The sequence below is a fragment of the Neomonachus schauinslandi genome, chromosome 1, assembly GCF_002201575.2.
Source record: "Neomonachus schauinslandi chromosome 1, ASM220157v2, whole genome shotgun sequence".
Lineage (NCBI taxonomy): Eukaryota > Metazoa > Chordata > Mammalia > Carnivora > Phocidae > Neomonachus > Neomonachus schauinslandi.
The window spans coordinates 175386057-175409706 of record NC_058403.1 but is presented as its reverse complement, the minus strand read 5'-3'; the positions used below and the strand labels follow the sequence as shown (position 1 = coordinate 175409706).

General features: G+C 38.9%; 1 protein-coding gene across 1 annotated transcript in view; it reads right to left on the bottom strand.

Moving 5' to 3' along the window:
• SHQ1 (SHQ1, H/ACA ribonucleoprotein assembly factor) overlaps positions 1 to 23650 on the bottom strand; it is a 98742-nt gene that overhangs the window by 41017 nt on the left and 34075 nt on the right. Inside the window, exons 8-10 of the mRNA XM_021695044.1 lie at positions 22295 to 22348; positions 19702 to 19825; positions 1930 to 2050 (exon numbers count right to left, since the gene is read on the bottom strand). Coding sequence (XP_021550719.1) covers positions 1930 to 2050; positions 19702 to 19825; positions 22295 to 22348 — 299 coding nt within the window. The remainder of the gene's footprint in view (positions 1 to 1929; positions 2051 to 19701; positions 19826 to 22294; positions 22349 to 23650) is intronic.

The following is a 23650-nucleotide window of genomic DNA, read 5'->3' as shown; positions in this document are numbered from 1 at the left end:
GGCTCAGTCATGATCCCAGGGTCCTGGGATCGAGCCCCGCATAGGGCTCCCTGCTCCGCAGGAAGCCTGCTTCTCCCTCTCCCACTCCCCCAGCTTGTGTTCCCTCTCTCGCTGTCTCTCTCTCTGGCAAATGAATAAATAAAATCTCCAAAGTAATCTGAAGAGTTCCTGCTGGTTTCCCCGCTCCTGTCTCGCTTCCCAATACATTGTATCTCTTTGAAAAAATTACTGTTATCATAACAATTATTAGGGACCTAAGAATTTCATCTCATTTCCTGCAACTTAAAACCAAGGGAAAAGGATTTTTTTTAAGCGCAAGGAGGTGTGCTAATCCCCACATGGACATGAGGGCACACACCCTTCCACTTTAATGAAACATGATCTCCTCTCTAGTTAATAAGGAATGCCACAGAGAAAAGAGGCGCTCATAGAAATGGGATCCTCACACAAACCTCCATGCTCATTACATGTTTATAAAATCCTCACCCTGAAGGGAACAAGAAAAACCTAAACCCACACAAATAGACTATTTCAATTTAATTTTATTATGAAAACAACAGGAAGTGGCAGCAGGGTACTTGATAAGCTCAATTAGCAGGAGGATGAAATGAAGTGATGACATGCCATGATGACCTCAGGGGTTAAAGATGCAATTTTCCATCTGGCGAAACCGAGATTTCCACCACAAACACTGCCGCCACCTGCTGTATGGTAGTAGTCCTTATGAGAGCAGACCATCCGTTTCTCCTTACAACACACAGAGCCTCGAGTTTTGTCTTAGTTCACTCTGCATGTAATTGCTTCCCCATGAACAGAGGCCAAAAATAAATTCTATATAGTGGCTCACTCAGAACAGGCACTAAAGGTAAACTAAGGCACTCACTGACCAATCACAGCGGTGGGACAACTATCATGATTGTTTTTCTTCTAAGTCAAGAACGATACTGCGGGGGGTGCCTGGGTGGCTCAGTCGTTAAGTGTCTGCCTTCGGCTCAGGTCATGATCCCAGGGTCCTGGGATGGAGCCCCACATCGGGCTCCCTGCTCCACGGGAGGCCTGCTTCTCCCTCTCCCACCCACCCTGCTTGTGTTCCCTCTCTAGCTGTCTCTCTCTCTCTCAAATAAATAAATAAAATCTTAAAAAAAAAAAAAAAAGAATGATACTGGGCCATCATTTTCCAGAGCACCTAAGAAGCCCTCCCATCAAGAGCTCTATTTGTGTGCTCTCAATTAATCGTCTTCTGCTACTGAAATGGATAATTTGGGTATAGCTGTTGAACCTCTTCACAAAATAAAAGTTCACTGCCTTTTTAAACTTCATAGGGTTACCCGAGGGAGGCAATGGTAAACACTTTGGGCAAATCTTATATATACCACGTTGGTGAGTGTTCGGTCCCTTAGATGCATGTGTTAGTTACCAAGAATCATGTTATGAAGCTTTGAAGGTTGTCTTTTTTATACTCTGAAGAATGGATTCTGTAAGAAGTGGTTAGCCAATGGGATGATAGCTGATTAGGTCTGTGCCCCGTGATGTTTACACAGGTGTCCAACATGGCACACACACACACTCACTCACTTACACCCCCCAATGTAAGTAATCTGCATTTGGATACTCAAGGATGGAACTTTGAGATTTTATATCGGACAGTCAATAACATAGCAATGAATACTCACAACTGTCTGTCTGCACGCCTATTTGCTAGACTAGAACCATGCTTCCCAGCAAAATGAACTTTTCACCATCTGCACCTCCTCCCGAAGCAAATTTGCCAAGCTCCCCATGTTGATCTTCTTTAAAGCGTTTGATAGCTAGATGCGGTTTCTTTTTCATTACAACTTACCTCCCAGGCTATTTCATTTGCTTCCTCCTAGGTCAGGAGGCATTCCAGAAATGGGAGCATGTAAAATTCATAAGTAACTCAAAACTTACTTGGCTTTCTGAATCCACACACAGTAGTCTGAGATGTAGAGATCATTCAGAATATAAGCGGGGTCATTTTCCTGAAAAATTTTGTGAACATCCAGTAGACACTTTAAAACTGCACTTTTACCTAAAGAAAATTTTTTAAAAAATCAAATCATTCTTAAGAAAAACACATCTGTTTATCTTAAACTGAGAAATTCAGATACTGCGAGGTAACATATTTATAGCAGTTCAGAACCTTAACCATGTTTTTAGAATATTTTTAACATTCCTTCATTGCATGAAATCTTATCAGTACTATAAAGCCCAAAGCTCTTTATTTCATTAAGAATTATGAGTAAACCTTATGCTCTATTTCTATATCTGATTAATTGTGGTTACTATAAAAACACTATGAAACACAACCAAGTACATTAAGTAAAAAAGAGGAAAGTTTTCCTCACTAAATGAATATTTAAATGCACCACAGAATTATAAAATATTCTTCTAATTCAAGCTTTCAAAACACCATGAAAAAATTATATTCTGTTTTTTAAGCTTTTTTATTCTTTATGCCAACATTTTTTGTTAAGGAATTATCTGGTACTAACTTAAGTTCTTGCACCTTAAAGAACTGAAGAAAACACAGAATGAAAACTAAAATATCACAGCACTCATTCAAAAATAAGCTGACAAAATCACTTGGAAAAAAGCCATCAGGTACTAAAGTCTTGTTCAATCTAATTACTTCCGCCTGGTTGTTAAATGAACCTAATTTTAATCCCAACGAAAGCCTACAAAAGGAACCTTTGACAACTCAACAACAATTCCCTAGGTGTCCCGAACTTTATGACATTCCCTGAAATGTACTGACTATAAGGCAAATTACTAAATCTATAGTAGCACCACTTCCTTTGATCAGTAAAACACAGCATTTTCAGGTTAACAGTTTCATTCTTATCTTCACAGTCCCAAAACATAAAAATACTGTATATCAATTCCTGAAGATATTGGATGTGCTTTTATCGACATTTCCCTCTTGACTTTTAGACAGGATAAAAGAATCATGAGCTAGCTAATGACATCTCAAGGTGCCAAAATTGTTGCCACTAAAATTTTAACGCAATTAACACTAGAAAATACATTTCAAAAGAGCAGGGACTTCTGTTTTAGTGATTTTTTTTTTTTAAGATTTTATTTATTTATCTGAGAGAGAGAGAGCACAGAGGAAGAATGAGAGGGAGAAGCAGACTCCCCGCCGAGCAGACAGCCTGACACTGGACTTGATCCCAGGAGCCTGGGATCATGACCTGAGCCAAAGGCAGACGCTTAACTGACTGAGCCATGCAGGTGCCCCATGTTTTATTTAGTGATTAATCCCCACTACCTAGAACAGAACCTTGCAGCATCAGATTTTCAATTTCAATATTTTAAGAATGAATGAATGACCCAGTGATCGCGTGCCTTACACCCTCGCAATTCCTCTCATCCCAGGGCCTCATACTGCAGCCCTGAAGATTCTTCCTGGAAACGCCCCTCGCAGCTGCCCTTTCCCCACCACTCCTGGTGCAACTATCCTCACCTGTACTCTCATCGTCTCACACCTGGATTATAAGATCTTCCTCCTCCCTCGCATTGCAGACTCTCTCCTAGTCCTCTGACACACTTCTCCATGCACTTCTTTCCTCATCCCCGCCTCTGCACATGCTTTCAAGGTCCTCTGCTCAAATGGCTCCCACACCCGGACTGCCTTTTTTCTCCACTCCACTTAATGGCATCTTAGCCTGCCTTCACGGCCTAGCCTAAGACTTCACCCTTCAGGAAGCCTGAGCTCACCTCCTAGTCTTCGGAGCTCTTTACTGAACGCTGCAAAGGAACGTGGAAAGGAAACAGTTGATCGTCCCCAGAACCTTCCCTGCTCATTTCACAGAAGCAGAACCTGAGGTTCAAGGTCGTAAGATACTCACAGGATCCAAATTCTGAACCGACTGGCTTGTGGCTAGCCACTGTACTACATTACCCACACGTTCTTGGCCCATTCTGTCGCCAACACATTTTATTATTCTGGAGTTAGAAATTAAGTTCAAAGCAGGGGCCAAGCCTTTTTCAAAAGTTTTAACTATGTGGCTTCCTCACATGCAGATGGGAAGAATGCCAATAAAAACCCCATTGCTCAATTGGTTAAGAGAAACAAATACTTAGAAGGCCTAAAACTACATGGTTAAGTCAAGACCAGAACTGTGACTATCAGAGTGGCCCGGGTTAACTATATCAAATGACTAGTGTGGACCCCCCATGGCAAGCCTATTTTCATTACAAACTATGTAATGTTGAAGGCAGAGTTTGGTGACAGGAGGCAGGAAATACAATCAAAACTCACAGAAGTGATGAAACCAAGTTAGCCATGTTATCTCAAGAGAAAAAAATCAACAGAGAACTAACTAATGTGTAAGAATTTCTTGAACAGTTTTAATCGCCACAGAGAAGAAAATGTCAGGGCAAGCATATGCCAATTTTTTACTTTCTCTCTCTCCCTCTCTCTTTTTTGGAGGGGAAGGGTCCAGGGAGAAGGAGTTTACTTTTATAACTACCAACTTAAAGTTTTAAAAGTTAACCATAGGTCTTTACAAAACAAACAACAACAAAAAAACAAGCAAAAGGAAAAAAACACAAACAAAAAACTATTTACTTGAAACTTACACAAGCCCCTCTATAGTGTGACACCCCAGAATCCTGCCCCTCGAGATCCCATACCTTACTAATATAAGCCGGTTAATAGAAAATGCAGGATTTGGAGCAAGACCTCACAGCAAGTAAGTGAGTGAAGAAAAAGGGGCAATATGCTGGCTTGAAGGATGGTGGGAAAAGGAGACTTTAAATGGGGTGGGTTCAGGGAACGACAGGAAAAGATCATTTGGTTGGAGCAGGTGGTTCAAGCAGGGAAATGGGGAGGAGTAAGCAGGTGAGTTGGGAGGGAGTCAGAGTGTGTCACGGGCTCGGGAGACAGGTGTAAGAAGGATGAGGTATGAAGGCCTAAAAGCAGCTGTGGACAGCAGGGATAAGAGGCCCAACTCCAGGGATATTTATTAAGAAGGGTATGGAAGTAAGGTCACATGTTTAATGGAAATCCAAGGCAATCATTACCCTAATGAAATTATATAGCTTCATTTAGCAGACATGCCTCAAGTAAGGTTGTCCCCTTGCTAAGGACCACAGGCAAATTCACATCTTCACTACCACCAAAGAATAATAATATAAGAAATGTCAAAAATAATTTTTTTAATTTAAAGAAAAGTTACATTGTATTTGTACATTTTGACTCCTATTTTTTTTTAAAAAGACAAATACACATAGGAAAAAAACCTTAAGTGTATTTACACCCAAAGGGTATCAACGTGTCTCTCTGCATGCACTGAAAAAGTATCTAAGTGCCTGACATGTGTCCAGCACTGTTTTACATGCAGGACTACAGTGGCTTACTCTTCTTTGTACTTGCCCCTCTTTTCAAGCTTTCCCCACAATAAACATTTATTTGTTTAACAAAAAGTTAGACACACTCAGCTACACAGCCAACCTCTGAAATATCGGCAAAGAATGCTAAAAAATTTTAATTCATATTTAAATTTTCTGTAAATTGTAATTTTGAACTGAGAAGCAATATTTAGATCAGGTAATTTTAGAAAATCACATGCAAGGCAGTTTTGAAAGGGAAAGTTGCGCACTCTTGGAAAGCTGTGTTTTCACCGTATGTCTCATTCAAACTATTTTCACAGTATGCTATGTGACAAAAAAGGTAAAAGATAACTCAGCCACTGGCAGTTGACAATCTAGAACAATGTAAGTACATTTAAATCATCCTTTCCCCAGCAATGTGGACTGTTACCCCAAGGTCATACTTGGGTCTCTTTTGTTCCCACTACATCACCATAGACGATTATAGCCGCACAGCGAAGAGACTTGTGCAGCACGCAGGGTTTTTTTACTCCCCTTTGTACTGACTGCTCTCTCTCAGGTTGTTAACCACTTCTCTAACAGCTATCAGCAAAGAAAAAAAAAAAACTGGCCTTGCTCCAAGCTATCACGCGGCCAGTGGCCAGAAGCCTTCAGGGACTCAAAGCACCTGGCTCCTGGGGGGCTTTATCCAGTTGTGGGCTCGGCACATAGCAGATAGGTATAAACTGCTCAGGCGTAAATCTGAGGACATTTTTCCTGCTCAGAGGCACTGGAGGAAAGTAACCGTTTTCAGCCAGTTCGCCGCCTGGTCCAAAGCAGGAAAAGACAAGGAGCCTTGCACAGTAACCACAGTAACTGTTTTCACTACAGCAATGCACCAACAGACCTCTCCAAGATGTTAAGTCTCCAGAGTTAGGGATTCTCCAGATTGACACGGTCTTTACTTAAGCCAACGTAACCATGGAAGAAAGGCTTCTGGGACCCAGATCTCTTGTTCACTCATGAAGGCAGTTTAAAATTAGTATCCTGGTATTATAAATGACAAGTGCCATGAATGTTTTACCTCAGGGAAAATGACTGTACAGTAACAACACAGAGAAACATAATGACAACATAAAGAAAAATATGCATGCCAGTAACAAGCAGGTGGGCAGTAAACAGTACTTAACACATTCTCTGGCTACCCCCTTCACCAGCCTTTCTTTAAAGAGAAGGCAAACTGGGGCACCCGAGTGGCTCACTTGGTTAACCATCTGACTTTTGATCTCAGCTCAGGTCTTGATCTCAGGGTTGTGAGTTCAAGCCCCACGTTTGGTGCCACGCTGGGCGTGGAGCCCACTTAAAAAAAGAGAGAGAGAGAAGGTAAACTAAGAGCAGTGTTTTCCTGTTCTGTACAGATGTGGCATTTCAGGCTAATAGATCTCAAAACAGAGACAAGATTGAGCTATTTTAAATCGGAATCCACTGGCTATTTGAAATTTTCCTGTAGCAGATCAGGTTTGGCAATAATGTCTGACAGACCAGCTCATGGTTGGAAGCACTTAAGAAATGGCTCCCATCACTAAGATGATCAGAATAGTGGATTTTTTTTTTTTTTTGGCTGGCTTTTAGCCAGCGAAAGAAAAATAATATAAATTGCTAACTCTACATAATAAAAGCTGAATTTCTTTTCAACTCCTGATACATTATAGCTGCTATGTGGCTGTGGTTTTCTGGGTATCTAGTTCTACCCTTTAAAGTTTTGAGCTATGTAAGACAAGGCGTCAAAAAGAGTAAAGGAAAAAAAAGTGGTTATTTAGAATACCCAAAGGAAAGCACTGCTTGGTCTTTATTCATAAAAATCAACTAAAAATAAAAGCCAACACTGCTATCGTTTTAAGATGATAAGATATCATTAGATTCCTGGGATTTTGATGAGACCACATATCAGAAGGGATAACTTAGGAATTACTTCTAACATTAATTTTCATAGATTATTAACCATAAAAACACATGATAGGGTAATTGTGTCAAATTAACCAAAATTAAGAGAATCGAAGTGTGGTAATTTGCTTCAATGCCAGGCCCTGTTAGGAAGTAGCTTAAAGTCAAGTTCCTAACAATTAACACAAACGTACATTAAATTCAGTTTTATGAATGCTTCTCAAACCATTTCACTGTTTTATCCTAAAATTCCTCATATGGTTATTTAGGCTCTTACATTTCAGAGTTGTAATAAGAAACACACAGGAAGCAATAAGAGTTACTATGTTGAGCACAAATTTATGATCCCGTATCGATTTTTAAAACATTTTTAGTTATAAGAAATACATATATTATTATTATAGCCACAAACAAAAGTAACACAAAGCAAACATATACTTTGTAGATGTTCCCTTTGCCTGGAATGCATAACTCCCAAGTCCAAACCTAATTCACCATCAAGTCTCAAATGAGGCAGTACTGCTCCTAGAAATGGGGTCCCAACTCTCCCTCCAGCTGATCTGGGCTCTTTCATAATGCCTGGCACACCCGTCTAATATGGGAGTTAGGAGCTACCCACTTGCTCTGCACCGAGTACTTTACACACATTAAATCATTTAACCCCACCAATTAGGTACTTCCTTGCTCATTTCATAAATGAGAAAGGAGACTCAAGGATATGGAGTTGGCTAAGATTACAGTTATGAAGCAACAGTCAGGGCTTGAAAGTAAGTCCATCTGCCTCCCAGCCACTACGCAATAAATACTGTGTCAACATTTATCACCTGGACAGGAAAAGAACACGGTGGCTCTTCACCTTTCTTCCCTCATCTAGAACAATGTCTAACAAACCGTAGGATCCTGTTCAATAAGGCTGGTTGTTAATATAGTGTGGAGTACATAAAGCCTAAGTTCAGAAACCCTTGGTCAAACTGCTCAGTTAATGTCTAGTTATAATACCTGTGTGATCTCTAGATTAACTTTGTGCCATGACAAATGTGGAATATCCAATTTGTTCGTGCCTTCCCTTATTATGTCTATTCCCTGACACGAAAGAATGTAACTATGCCAACTTTCTTACATCACTACACCATCAAAAGTTCAAATAATGGATTTAACCCAAGGCTGCCTTTTGCCTTTTCTACTCTAACAATTCCTGCAAGGTTTGCTGGTTTAGAAGGACAGCCTTGACATTAACTCCATTTGCCTTAAAGTAACCTGTCAAAGCGGTAGTTGTTTCAGTCTAGAAGCATCCAAATTCAAGACAGAAAATTAAAAAAAAAAAAAAAAAAAAAAACCCACCTATATAGTAAGCACAAAGGTAGAAGGTTAAGAAGCTGAAGATTCAAGGAAAAAGGCTCTGGAAACAACTGCAATCTAAACCTAGATTAAAAAAAAGAAAAAAACAAGGGGCACCTGGGTGACTCAGTCGGTTAAGCACCCAACTCTTGATCTCAGGTCAGGTCTTGATCTGAAGGTTATAAATTCAAGCCCCGAATTGGGCTCTATGCTGGGTATGGAGCCTACTTTTTAAAATAATAAATAAATAAATAAATAAATATTTAAAACAGTGTTTATAATTTTGTAATTCTGCAGGTAAAATTTTACTTTAACTGTTCCTCCTTATGAATACAGAATGTATCTCAATACCTGGTAGCTCAACTTCAAATCAATTCATCTTGATGTTGTTTTAATTAAAACTATGAGACTGTTTTTCAATAGATATTACTTAATATTCACAGTTCTGACTCTTTCTTTGGATTTAGTTTAGGTTCAAACTGGGAAAACTAAAATTGTACATAAAGTCAGAAAGAAGAAATATACAGGAAGAAAGACAACTGGATCCCTCAAATGGCTCATAAAAGGAAAAAACCAACCCAGCCCTACCAGCCTTATGAGCCCCTTCTGGCGCTTTGATATACTGATGAGTATGTCAAGGGAGAAAGAACTAGCCCTTTTAAAACCCTCCCTGTATTACAGTGAGTGTATGTTCACTGCTAAATGATGTGCACATTGATAAAACAGAGTTACGCTTCTTTACATTTTAATCAATGTACAGTAAATATAATTTAGTAAAAATGACTAGGCATCCGTATCTACACGGAAGTTTATTGCGCATTAAAAGGTTACATGAGAATTCTGATTATGAAATTAAGATTTTTAGAATTCTGGTCCCAAATTAGAAAAGGCTAAAGATCATTAAAAAGCCACATATACATAATTTTTGTGCAGTTCTAGCTAATGTCTCTGCAATGTAAAAATGGTAACAATTATAACTGTTCTGTGTGGAACAGTTACACAGCCCATGGTCGGTCACGGGGGTCGATCATGGGGGTTGTGGGTCCCCTTGCTCCTGGTGTTTGATCCTTAATCTGAATCTGTTTCCACATGTCAACAGAGGGTGGACTTCTTAAGAACTGCTATGGGAAGGAAATGAGACAATGACCATGCATACACATTACAGATGACAAGGGAAGAAGGACAACAGGTCAGATGGGATTGAGGGCCCCACCCACTTCTCCCTCACTACCTGAGAAGCATCTGCCCCCATATTCCTTCCTCCTCCACACCACCGCAGGCACTCCAGTTCAGACCCTATTACCTGCGCCTAAACTACCTGGCTTCAGGTAAGAATTGTGGTCTCCTCTCTTGTCTGTACACTAATCTCACGCCCTTCGATGACTGGATCCTCGGTGTTACTGCTGGATGAATCCGACTTTGTGAGCCTGTCACAGACCAACACCACACTCTGCAGTGGTACCTCAGTGAGTAAGGCCCAGTCTCTTCAGCAAGGCACTGCAGACTACCCACAATCCTGGCCCAACACACCATTCACACCTCTTCCCCACAATTCCCCTTCACAACCCAAGCCTCCAGACAAACTAGAGTACTGGCCATTTCTTGGACCTAACTCTTATTTTCCTCTACCTACTTTTCCTTACCTTCTACTTTCTCAGGGAATACCTTCCTTCATTTCTTTTGTAAATTCCACACATTCTTTAAGTAATAACTACCACTAAGCCTCCCTCATTAGACCTATGCTGTTTGCTTCTTCCTTATCAAGCCCTCACTTCTACTCAAAAGCCCCCTACTGGGGTCACAGGTCCTGGAATCCTGTGACTCATCCCCTCCATCCTGACCAGGTTCTGGCTGACAAAGCAACACAAAGTAAGTGGAAAGAAAAGTAAGGGTTCTACCTTTTGTTTTTTGCTTTTTAAGGTTTCTGGGCATAGTTACTTAGGGTTACCTCCTTCTGCAATCTACTCCTGAAGCACACAAGGCTGAGATCAACCTGAAACTGGGACTGAAAGAGCAGGGGTTTGGTGCAAGCCCTCAATGCAGCTGGAAACTGGCAGGGGCAAGAGGGTGTGAGAAAAACAGGTCGACACTAGGAATGCTTGGAGTCGGAATGAAAAACCTAGGGCCCACACAGGTGGACCTGGGCATTCAGCCATGCAATGGCTCTGAGCATATTATTTAGAACTCTACTTCATCATTAATACTTTCACTTTTGAAAATTTTTATCTTAAAGATCATTGCTTTCTAATTCTTTTTAAGTCCCCCAAACTGGCAATGTTACCGATCCACATGGCAACAACAGGCTACAAATGGGGCATGTATGTTGCCAGCTCACACAGGCCTCATTACTCCCGACTGTCTTAAACCCTGCCATGTCACTCACTCACCCGTCTGGACAAGCAGGCATCTCAATTCACTTCCCCTAATGTTGTGAGGGACCTACTCTTATGGGAACTAGCTAGATCAGCTGCACCTCACCCTATGGGCAGGAGACAAAAAGCTGAAATGATCCCCTTCAACACTAACCAGTATTTGGGACGGAAGGCAGCCAAAGACCTCTGCTCACTCGTGAAAGTCTCCCTTTCAACCTTCTAGATACATATATCTGGAGCAAGGGTAGGATCATTTTTTCTGTAAAGACCCAGAGAGTAAATATTTAGGCTCTGCAGGCCACATAATGTTTCAACTGCTCAACTCTGCCATCATATCCCAAAAGCAGCCATAAAACAATATGTAAGTGAACTAGCATGAATATATTCCAATAAAGCTTTATTTATGGGCATTAAAATTTGAATTTCATATAATTTACATTATGTCATCAAACACTATTTTGATTTTTCTGTTCAACATTTAAAGATATAAAAAGCATTTTTGGCTCATAGGTCATACAAGATGCATTTGGATTTGGCCTTTGAGTCCAGTTATTTTCCTAAGGGACTTTCTCCTTTGTATCTGGTAAATACTCATATTTTGTATCTTTCCTTTGTCTTACCATTACTGTTACATAATAAACTCCTTAAAAGCTAAGGCCAACTCATATATATATTCCTATAACTCTTTGCTGATTCTGTTATGATGCCTTGCACAGAGAAGGAATTTGATTTATTTATGTTGTATAAATGTCTCCATTTTTCAGTATTAATTCCTATTTAAAGGAACTCGAAATACAAGAATATAATTCTTCCATGTTTTCCAGTAACATATGAAGTACTATTTAATGAACTTCACCTAGGCCTGTTGCTATTACTCTGCAACAGGAAAGTGATTCATTAGGGTCAAATAAAATTTTTCCTCTTTGTTCTTCCAAATTTGTCTTAAATATATACAATTTTCTGCCTTTATCCTCTTAAAAAAAAAGTAAACTTAAAGTTACTTCCTTAAAAATTCAGATCAATAAAAATTTCAAAACTGACTTTAGATTTATTAAACGAGGCACGAACTATAGAAAAAATTTTTAAGCCATAATATCAAACCACATAACTAACCTGGTTTTCCACATTGCTCAGCTCCAAAACTGCAGAAATGAACAAAACTTATCTTAAATAGTATTGGAAATATAATGCAGATTTCAATTATTTATTGATTTCAATACAGTATTCAATAGTATTGAATAGTATTCAAATAGTATTGGATATATAATGCAGATTTCAATAATTATTTAAGAGATCAGCTGATTTTGAGCTGTACCCACCAGTAAGCATTACTATGTAACTCAAATTTCCAAAGCACACTAACACAATATTTCAAGTGATTTTTTTGGTAGCAGAATAACCATAAGCTCTTAATCATCTGTGGCAATTAAAAGGCAATTTATTATTTGTAAACCATACAGGAAATGCTGCCCCCTGCAGAGTATTTTAAAAGAACAAAGAATGTTTTATATAAATGTAACCCAGAAATTATCATGAGAGCAACTTTTTAAAATTCTAGTGATCCACAGGATTATTAGAGGAAAAAGGAATTCTATGGAGATGACTGGAATTTTATTTTCCTCACCTTAATGTTTATGCTCATATACAATATCCTTCTATACAGCAGTGTATGTATAAACCTACAAAGGCTCCAATGACGAATAATATAGATAAATAGGAAGAATGTGCCAATTTAAGAGACTGTAAGACACAGATTTTGGCTCTGAGGAAGAGAAGGGAGTAGAAGGAATTTGCTTCGCCACATGGCAGGACAATCCAGGGAGAGAGGCCAAGGACCGGCTCAGTCGTGACCACACAGCAGAGCCCTGTCCTCCTCTTATTCATTTCAGCTACAGCGCACATGCTCTGGGGCTCGGAAGCCCTCCTTTCCTGGATTAGTCAGTATGTAAGTGATTAGCAGAAACAGGCACAAATGGCACTTCAATATTTTATTTGAATTCCATGCTATTTAAATTTCCTGAAAGCACTAGGATTGCTCCATTCTTAGAAACATTTTAATTGCAATGGGGAATTGACGAGGAAATAAAAGCTCAAGAACAATTCAGGAGAGGAAGAGAACAGAGAGTAAGAATTTCCTCCTGGATAGGGAGCAGGGAATTAAGCGATAATAATAAAGAAGGAGAGAAACCAATTCTGGTGAACCAGTTAACTCACACAGGAAAGGGAACTAGATATAGAGGCTGTAGGGCAAGTCTCAGGATCAGTCTATCAACTCGAAATTGTCACTGATGAAACCACACTAGTCTAGGAACTTCTTCACACTGTTCACTCATAGTATTTAGAATACTTCCCCCCATCCTTCTGTGCCTAAATACCACTCATCCTTCAAGTCCCAATTCAAATCTCATGCCTTAAATGAAGCTTTCTTTGATTCCTACTGAAACAGCACCTCTCCTTTTTTGAACTATTTTGTCCACATTTCATGTACTGTACTTACCACCGTCTACTGTGTTTTGTTTTTGACGGACATCTTAGCTCCCCTAGGAGCACATACACTCCCCAAATACAGTACACAAGTCTAATGGATCTTTCCGCAGCTCTCTGTATTTACAGGATACTCTGCACATAATAAATCGCGTTTTAGTGGGTACTGACAAAATACCATTGAATGGATAAATACATGAACTCATCAACCAATTAACAAGTACTTTAGAATGACAGGAAACTAGAATAGGAACCGAGAATCAAAAGTCAAATAAGGTAGAGGCTCCCCTCTATAGAAGGTTACATGTTTTAAATGACAACTTAAAGGCTAGTCCATTACCCTGACTTTATATTTTCATCCAATGTATTTCTCCTCTGAACTTATTACAAATGCAGTTTTTAAAAAACCTAACAGTTGTATAATTCCACGCCCTGCACAAGAATTTAAGCTCCCTGAGTGTGTGAGTCGCACTTCCCCTGTTCACGAGTAAACCTCCAGACCCAGCTCAGCACCTTGACACAGTAACTGCTCAACATTAGTGAATAACTTGCAAAATAATTTTACATAATGTATTTAAGGAGTAAAAATTAGAAGGTCTAACAGTTCTTTAAAATGTCTGTAACAGGGAACTCATAAAAATTAAATACAGATGGGGCACCTGGGTGGCTCAGTCGGTTGAGCATCTGACTCTTGATTTCAGCTCAGGTTAGGATCTCAGAATGTGAGACTGAACCTTGGATTGGACTCTGCGCTGGGCATGGAGCCTGCTTGCGATTCTCTCCCCCACCACCCCCCCTCAACCCTCTCTGGTGCAGGAGATCACACACTCTCTCTTTCTCTCAAAAATAAATAAACAAACAAACAAACAAACAAACAAACACAGATAAATATCAACACTGGAAAATCCTAGTGATTTCATCTTTTGGTTTTCAAATTGGGGGTAATTTCTACAAGTCAATACAAAGAACTTGCTAAACTGACTTTGGGCTAAACAGAATTCAAATGCTAAAAACCAATACATCTCCAAGGTTGCAAGAGAACTCAGAATTCACATAATACACCTGCCATACCCCTATTTCTTGGACATTCTTCTTAAAGAAAAAGAGCAGCCCCAAGCCTTGTGCTATGGCTCTTCTTGTCTTCCACATTGATTGTGCTATTATATCTATCTATAGAAGAGCCAAGGCAGTCCTTTCTGAAAAATTGATTATTAAGCCCAATAATGACTAATATGTTAGGACTATTAATTATATGAAGCAAAACCAGCTTTTAGTTGGTAACAAGAACTAATCTCGTGAAGGCTATTCCTTGGGTTACAGCCTGCCATGTAACTACTAGTCATCAGACCTCAAACGTTTATACAAAGGTAGGTTTCTGGGGCGCCTGGGTGGCTCAGTTGGTTAAGCAACTGCCTTCGGCTCAGGTCGTGATCCTGGAGTCCTGGGATCGAGTCCCGCATCGGGCTCCCTGCTCGGCGGGGAGCCTGCTTCTCCCTCTGACCCTCCCCCCTCTCATGTGCTCTCTCATTCTCTCTCTCTCAAATAAATAAATAAAATCTTTAAAAAAAAAACAAACAAAAAAAAACAAAGGTAGGTTTCTGTTGGACTTAAAAACAAAACAGAACCCAGAGCGCCTGGCTGGCTCAGCTGGTAGAGCATGCGACTCTTGATCTCAGGGGTTTGAAATCGAACCCCATGTTGGGTGGAGAGATTGCTTAAAAATAAAATCTTTGAAAAACAAAACAAAACAAAAAATACACAACCAAAAAAACTAATTTCAAACATATGTTTTCATTAGCCAAAAAAATTTATACAACTGTCTGAACAAGAATTATAATGTTTTCCACAAAATGGTGAATAAACTTAAATTTAAAACAGTGAATTATAGTGGTTAAGAGCCCACACTTAAAAAACCAAAAAACTTTTTATGAAGGAAAATCATGCACAAAAAGAGACCACAGGATGGTGAAGTGCCACATACGCATCACCCAACTTCAAGCAGGTACCAACGTGTGGTCAACCTCGTTTCATCTGCACCTGGCCCACTTTCCCCCAAACCTCTGTGGATTATTCCAAAATAAACCCCAGGCTTCACATAATTTCATTTATAACCATTTCAACACTTCAAAAGGCACAGACTTTGAGTCAGATAGACCTGGTGTCAAATCCAGGCTCTACCAACTAATGACTTTGTGAGCCTGGGCAAGTGACTGAACTTCTCTAAACCTGTCTTCTACCTGCAAAATGGGGATAGTAATCCTGACTTCGCAGGAGTACAGTACGGATGAAATGAAATAAGCTATCTGAAGAATGGAGCCTAGCGCTGGCCCGCAGGAAACAGTGGATATGGTAGCTGCGGTTATTATGATTGTACTAGCAAAGTAAGACAGGACTCTTTCTGCCTCATTTCCAAGGAGCCCCACAAAGGACAAAGCAAAGAGCAAGTATATGCATATTTTAAAAAGAGATGCTAACCTCTCTATGCTAAACTTACAGAGACTAACAAAAAAACTGATGATTTATGACCCTCTCAGCCCAACACTGACCTCTAGGAGTTTAAGGAAAAGAGGTCCAGAAGAGCTCTTTGGATAAAACTGTAGTGCTATGGGGTTTCAAGCACCCTCCACGGGGAAGGGGGGGACGGGACGGGACTATTTTTCTGTCACCCTAAACCAAGAGAAAGGGAGTTTTAAGAGGGGCCCCTAGAGAGTGTAAGTGACCACCCCTAGAAATTGTAGGGGACAGAGACTGGTGTCTGACCCACACCTGATAAAAACCCCGCATGGAGAAGCAGGAAGGGGCAGCCTGGGGTGGCTGTGTGGAAGGCCTGCCCCGGACGCAAGCAGTACTTCCTGCAACGGCAAAGAGGAGCCCCCTCTCGCCAGGGCTGGCTTCCCAACCTAAGGCAGGCCTGAGATGGGGGAAGGGAAGATTTACTTTTTTAATCAAGTTCAAAGGGGACATTTTAAGTACTTAAAAGAGACTCTTGTAACTTAAAGTGATATAAAAATTTATAGAATATCTATATATAAGATAGGTGTGTACGTGATATGATATTTATAGAATATATATTTCATCCAGAAACAATAAAAGAACAGACAGAATGAGTTCAAAGAACTGAGAGAAAAAAACTAAGTTTCCCATGATGTTCAGCACCTTCAATATAATAGTTACATTATATGTTCAAAAGCTGAGCAACAGCAGAGTGAGGAATGCCATCATAAAGATTAATGAAATGCAGATATTAGTACAAATAATAAACTGTACGAAGTGTATATCAAATATTAAACTATGTCACTTCTAAACAGAATAAAATTTCAAGGCATATAAGAAAAGCTGCTCTTTTCATCTCTTTTTTCATTTATAACCACAGCTAAGCGATGCTTCCATCAAGGATTCTACCCACTTCTTCCCAAAAGAATGGAACAGGGGGGAAGAAGTGAAAGGTGCTCAAGACATAGGACAGAAACAAAAAGTGGAGAGATGATCATGTGGCCCAAGGTTACCGATCCAGGGACAGAAACTCCATGCACAAGGTACTGTGTTAAGCACTAGAATAGTACTTAAAGGGGCAAAGCAGGTTTTCTGCCCTTAAAGGAATTTGGATTAGACAGGTAGCAACAGCAAGAAATGAACGTACACAGTCTTTAGGGGGTGGGAGAAGAAACACAACACTGAGACTAGCCCAAGGCCCAGTAAAGAATTCTTGTGAAGGCTACTGTGAAGTCAGGAAAAGCTAATTCATGGTTCTTTTAAAAATTCAAATCTTAAAATAAAATAAAAACTTACATCTTAGTCAACCCACTATAATGAGATAGTCTATAGATTCTGAAGCCTTGCTACGCTGGTTTTGAAAGCTCATTCCAGTTAAGATCAATATTTCTTAAGGGGGAGAGTTATTCGTTACTTTCAAAAAATGGAAACACTAAACTGACCTTTCTAATAAAAAGTGTGATCGCTGTGATCGCATCTTGAATTATAAGCAGGCACAAATTCATTCTTGGAAAATAGTAAATGCCACAGAAGAGCTACCCCTGCGTCAGTTACAGAGTATCCAAACAAATGAGATTCTTCAATGGCAATAATGACATCCTTGTGCCATCCACGTGTACAAACATAGGTTACAACCCTCTTCCCCACAGCTTATGGCGTGTATTCTAGACAACCCAGCTCTGTTTCAGCACTAACTAACCATGACCCAAATTAGCCACAGAAGATGCTGTGTACAGTTAACAGAGGCTTCAGATTCATTTTCAGCAGACACATATCTAGTGTGTTACCTAAGGTTTGCTGGGGCTCTCAAGACACAACTGATAAGACTATTTCTTGTCAGATTGATAATGATGAAAAGTTAAGTCTCAATGTCAGTTCTCACCTACAAAAACCGTTTGAGTAATTGATTACCATGTAAGTCAACACAATCAAATTTATTTCTGGTTATGCAATCACAGAACTGATTACTTTTCAAATAAAAATGCAGAGAACCAGATTACTTCCCAGAGTAAAAAGTAGCAACTGTGTGTGTGAGTGTGTGCACACACACATACACAAACACACAAACACACACACACACACACACAGACACGGGGGTTTTGCCAGTTTTCCATCTGGAAACCATGATGTAACAGGATAATCGCAAACTCATTCTCACTGCTTAAATCTGTGAATAATGCACAGATCATCTAACGTGACTTAAGTAAGAAATTATGACGGCATGTAACTCAAGTTCAACAACCAGTCATTTATAGTAGGTTGATTTTTCAAGGTAATCTTTTGGGATTCAAGAAATATCTTAGAAGGCAAGGAAGAAATAACATGAGAAAAAAACAAAGCAGTTTCTTTCCCACCAAAAAGTTAAGAAAGATCGATTTTTCAAAGGTAGTAGCTCTACAATCTTATGAACAATCCTTCAAAATAAAATACAGCTACCCTAATCCAAGTGGATTGATAAAAAGGTATCTTTCATTTAACTATAATTCATTTTTAGAATTAGAATTATTATCTACCTTAAAAGAATCTACTTCAAACATGATTTTTCCCCCCAGGATAAGAAGGCAACGGGTTGGGCGCCTGGGTGGCTCCGTTGGTTAAGCGACTGCCTTCGGCTCAGGTCATGATCCTGGAGTCCCGGGATCGTGTCCCACATCGGCTCCCTGCTCAGCAGGGGGTCTGCTTCTCCCTCTGCCCTCTTCCCTCTCATGCTCTCGGTCTCTCATTCTCTCTCTCTCAAATAACTAAATAAAATCTTGAAAAAAAAAAAAAAAAAGAAGGCAACGGGTTACACAGAAGTCAAAGAAAAACATAGGTGTACACCTCTAGGAGGGACAAAACATTAGAGATGGGATTCTTCCTTTTAAGCCAATGATGTTACCTGGGTGGTAAAGGGAAGAGCTTCCTTACTTTCCCCTTCTTATCCTAAAGTCTGGAAACTAAGCCCAGAAGTACCTTTATCTAAGGACAAAGGAATGACGAGACTCCCAGGAAAGAATATAAGAAATGACCATAAAGGATGGAAAGCTACTTCTAAATAAATGTGCCAGAACTACGATGCTATTACCTTCAAAGTCATTACCTTGGAAATTATATACTTAATCCAATGACGCTGTGATAGTCACTCTGGAATTTGGTTCAGAGCTCAGAATGTTCCACATCCTTAAAACTAGTTAATCTTTGTCTTTTCAGGTTAGATTTGGCAATAGTCAAAAGTCCTCAGAGTAGCTGTGCTTTTCTTTGGAAAGTCTTTCCTGACCTCCCAAGTCCAGGTTCTGTGCCCCCTACCCAGGGATCACTTCATCCCCTGGCAGAGCACCTTTCACTCTACAATGGAATTGCTTACTTGTCAACAGTCCCCCGGGAAAACAGTAAACTGCACAGAAACAGGGAATATATCTTATTATTTATTATTACACCCACAATCCTAGCATAGTGCCCAGAAAACTGCAGGCCTCCAATACTGAATGATGCGATCCACTATCATACAAAATGGTTTGGAATACAGTGTCTATCTTCTCTACTGATCCTTCCAGCATCTCTCTGGAAAGAGTACCACACCTCACTGTGTGACTATCTGCCTACAGAGAAGAACTATTACTTTATATACCTGGGGGGAGAAGTGATTGCATTTGATGATTTTCATTACTCATTTATGCAGAGAAAAGCAAAAATCACGACATCCTCACAGACTAGTAACTTTTCCACTCTCAAATCTGCAAGCACAAGAATATCTTACCTAGTTGCAATATCTTTATAGTGTCTCTGTAGGCTTTCATCACCAACTTGAAGTGGCGATAAAGTGGGTAGCACAAAACTCGTCTTCCAAAAGACACCAGGATTTCATGAACATTAGTCCAAGTCTGTGAAGTAGAGTTTAAATAAGTAATCATTTCCATATTACATAAACAAAAGGACACAACAAAATATGAAACTACTCTCAATTAAAAACTCTAAGCTTGGATCATCATGAAGCCCCGCAAGAAATACAAAACCATGAAATGAGATTCTTTTTATAATACCTTACAATAAAATACTTAATTGACGTCTTTGTCATTTCTCATACTTTATCAAGATATCACAAATGCTCCTTAAAAATCACATATGCAGCAGGAAAGTTTTAAAAAGTCTTTTAAGAATTACAAATATGAATCTAAAACACATGGCACTAACAAAATGCAGATGCACATAAAAGACATTGTTAAATGATATATGTTTCATGTTTTTGTCCTTTAGGACCATTCAAGATAGTGTAGATGAAAGATGTGGAACTTGTCAGTGAAGTGTGTTCACAGTCTCCCTCTTCTTCTTCTTTTTTTAGTCCTTTGGGCGTGAGTAATACATGGTAAATACATGGTATTTACTTCAGTAATTTGCTTTCACTTACCAAAGAGAAAAGTGATTTCTTGAAAAAAAAGTGTTTTATCTTGAAAAGTATCAAACAGAAACCATCAGCAATTCAAAACTTACACCGCTAGACAAAGGCAGTTTTGCACAAAATTGTTTTTTAATTGGATTTTGGTTAAAACTGTATTAAAAATGTAACCCATATATAAAAAAATATAACAAGTAAAACTAAGGGAGCAGAATAATTTCCATGTGTATTAATCCTTAATGAATGAGAGATCTGATTAAGAATATCGAGTATCTGACAAAGAACAGCTTCTATCTAAAAATAGAATTATAAACTTTCTAAAACCTCTACCAAAAACTAAATACTTTTAAAAGTTTCACATAGCTCTTAACATCTCTGGCGATTCTAAAGTTATCTCAAAAACAATAAAAATTTCAAATTAAAATCATAAATAGGTGAACTTATTCATGTAGATTTTAATAACTTGAACTATGAAATTATTTAGTCACCAACTACTTTGTTTTCAACCTAAGTAACCAACGCAATCATTACAAAAACCAGTTTCTCCATTATATGCTGATCATGGCAATAAGGAGAACCCAAGTGAAGTCTAGAGAGCAGTGATCCTCCATCTTTAATATGCATATGAATCCCTGGAGACCTTGCTACAGTTTCTGCTTCAGTGGGTCTGGACTGAGATTCTGTCTTTCTAACAAGCTCCCAGCCCAGGATGCTGGTTCACGGAACATTCTTTGGAGTAGCAAAATTCTCTGACAAAGCTGAATGTCTCAATTCCTGTTCACATCTATTGTTTGAACAAAGTGATGCCATGAAACAACTCTGATTTAAAACTTAACCTTACTGTATTTAGGATTTAAACTGGGGAAAAAACCCAAAAACCTAGTTGACTAAATTAATGATACAATTATCAGCTATTTAAATTGACATTTTTTAATGCTAGCTTTTCTTTCTTTCTCTCTTTTTTTTAAAGATTTTATTTATTTATTTGACAGAGAGACACAGCGAGAGAGGGAACACAAGCAGGGGGAGTGGGAGTGGGAGAAGCAGGCTTCCCGATGAGCAGGGAGCCCGATGTGGGGCTCGATCCCAGGACCCTGGGATCATGACCTGAGCCGAAGACAGACGCTTAACAACTGAGCCACCCAGGCGCGCCCCCCCCCCTTTTTTAAGGTAATCTCTACATCCACCGTGGAGCTTGAAGAGATGACCGCAAGATCAGGAGTCATATGCCCCACCAAATGAGCCAGCCAGATGCCCCTAAAATGACACATTCTTCAAGTTTCTAATTACTGTTGTGATGTTCAACAATTTGTTCAGAGCTAGTATATTTTAAAATAGCATCCTTTGATAAGACTTACACAACTATTTTCTATGAAACAGATATAAAAACAATGATTACTATACTAGAAGGGTTATCAGCTCTGACCATACTAATTGTAGGACCTAAGATAAGTTATTTAAACTATATAATCGGAGTTTCCTCATCTGTAAAATAGCAATAATACTTCTCTCACAGACTTACTGGAAGGAACAGGGGAGGTAATATATATAAAAGGCTTAACACGGTTCTTGGTGGTCAGGAAATGGCAGCTAGCAGAATTATCACCTAGGTTTGCTGCCCAACTTTGAGCTCTGAGCCCCAATATATGCCAACTTACAAACAGGCTCTAACTCCACCCTACCTGCTCCCCCAACAGACCATGTGTGGTTCTTCCTCCAAAGTGTGTTCTCCTTCTCCCAAATTCCACAACACCCTACCTAGCTTCATTCGTATACTATGATTAGCAGAAGAGTTACAAATGCAATCAAAATTTTATTAAAAAGATGGAAAAAACACTTGTATAACAAAGTTTCCACTTTTAAAAAGTCAAGTAATTACTTGAATTACCCAAAATGAATGGCAACAGAAACATCACTTTTTAAACAAAATCTAAAAAATTGGAACTGAAAATCATACCTCAAACCAGCACAGTGTGGGACTCAGTTTTCTAATATTCCATGCAGATTCGACCTTTATTTGTTTTGGAGAAAAGAGTATTGTCATTTTAGAGGTAAAGTCATTCCAAAATAAAGCAAATATACCCATTTATTCAACTAGTATCTCAGTAGCATTGACATATAGAACTAAGAAGCATCATGACTGAGGAAAAATAATTGCTTTGCAGAAGCTATCAAAGGCAAGTTTCTGCCTACTTTCCTTGGGATTTCACAAAGTAAAGCTCTTCCACTGATAGGAGTAACAGAACATAAGAGCAAATAAGCAGGGGCTTTGAAACTAAAAATTAAAGCAAAGCGATGCTTCCTCAATTTCTGTCCCTTCTCAACTAAGTTACTTCCCAAACATTCTGTGAATAATCTGCCAAAGGACTCAAAGATAATGTTGAAGTGCTGACTGGGGCACTTAAAAAGCTGCTCAAGAATTTGGCCTTTCAGAAAATGCTTGTGAGAGAATAAGTACATTCTAGAGGTCTTGAAGTTGCAAGACTTCATGATGTCAAATATGCGAAGAATCAAAAATGGTAAATTTTATCGAGCATAACTAAACACCCTCACTCATCTCCTTAAGCAATAATGTGAAGTACTTTCTTTGTCAAAGAAAATATTTTCTCCAATTATGGTATCCTTAAAAGATGAGTGGAAACAAAAACCATCTCCAGCTATATTATACCCCTGATACACTCGTTAATATTCATTTTAGAGTCAAATGCAAATCTCAAGAGTCACCTTTGAAATTTTCAGAATCATAAAACAGAAAATTTGGCACATACCAAATAATAACCCTAATACTATGCTAATGCTACGATGTTGAGAAAAGCAGATTAAATAACATACATCACGACCCAATTTAAATACACATACACACAAGTACACAATGAAAGACTGGAAGACATGTATCTCCTCATAACACTAGCTATTTCTGATTGGCTGAGATTACAGGAAGTTTTAATTATTTTCTTCATATGTGTATTTTTCCTTTTATACTGATATGAATTATCTGTGCAATTTATAAAAAAGGAAAGCATATACTCAGCTGGAAAATAACCCTTGAGCAAGTACAATTATAAACAGCTGCAGGGGCACATTAACTGGAAAGACTTTTTTTTGGCTTTGCAGCCTTTTTTAAATATACGATCACTGATATAGGTAAGAAAGAAGCTTAGCTCTTCATTTACAAAATCAAATGTGGGCTAAGAAGAGATACAACAAATTTTATATTATTAAAAAAAGATCATTTAAGAAATAATGTACTTTATAAAAGGCTTTACTTTTACAGGATTTCTTTCAATAGCAAAAAAAGATATGACTCAAGTTT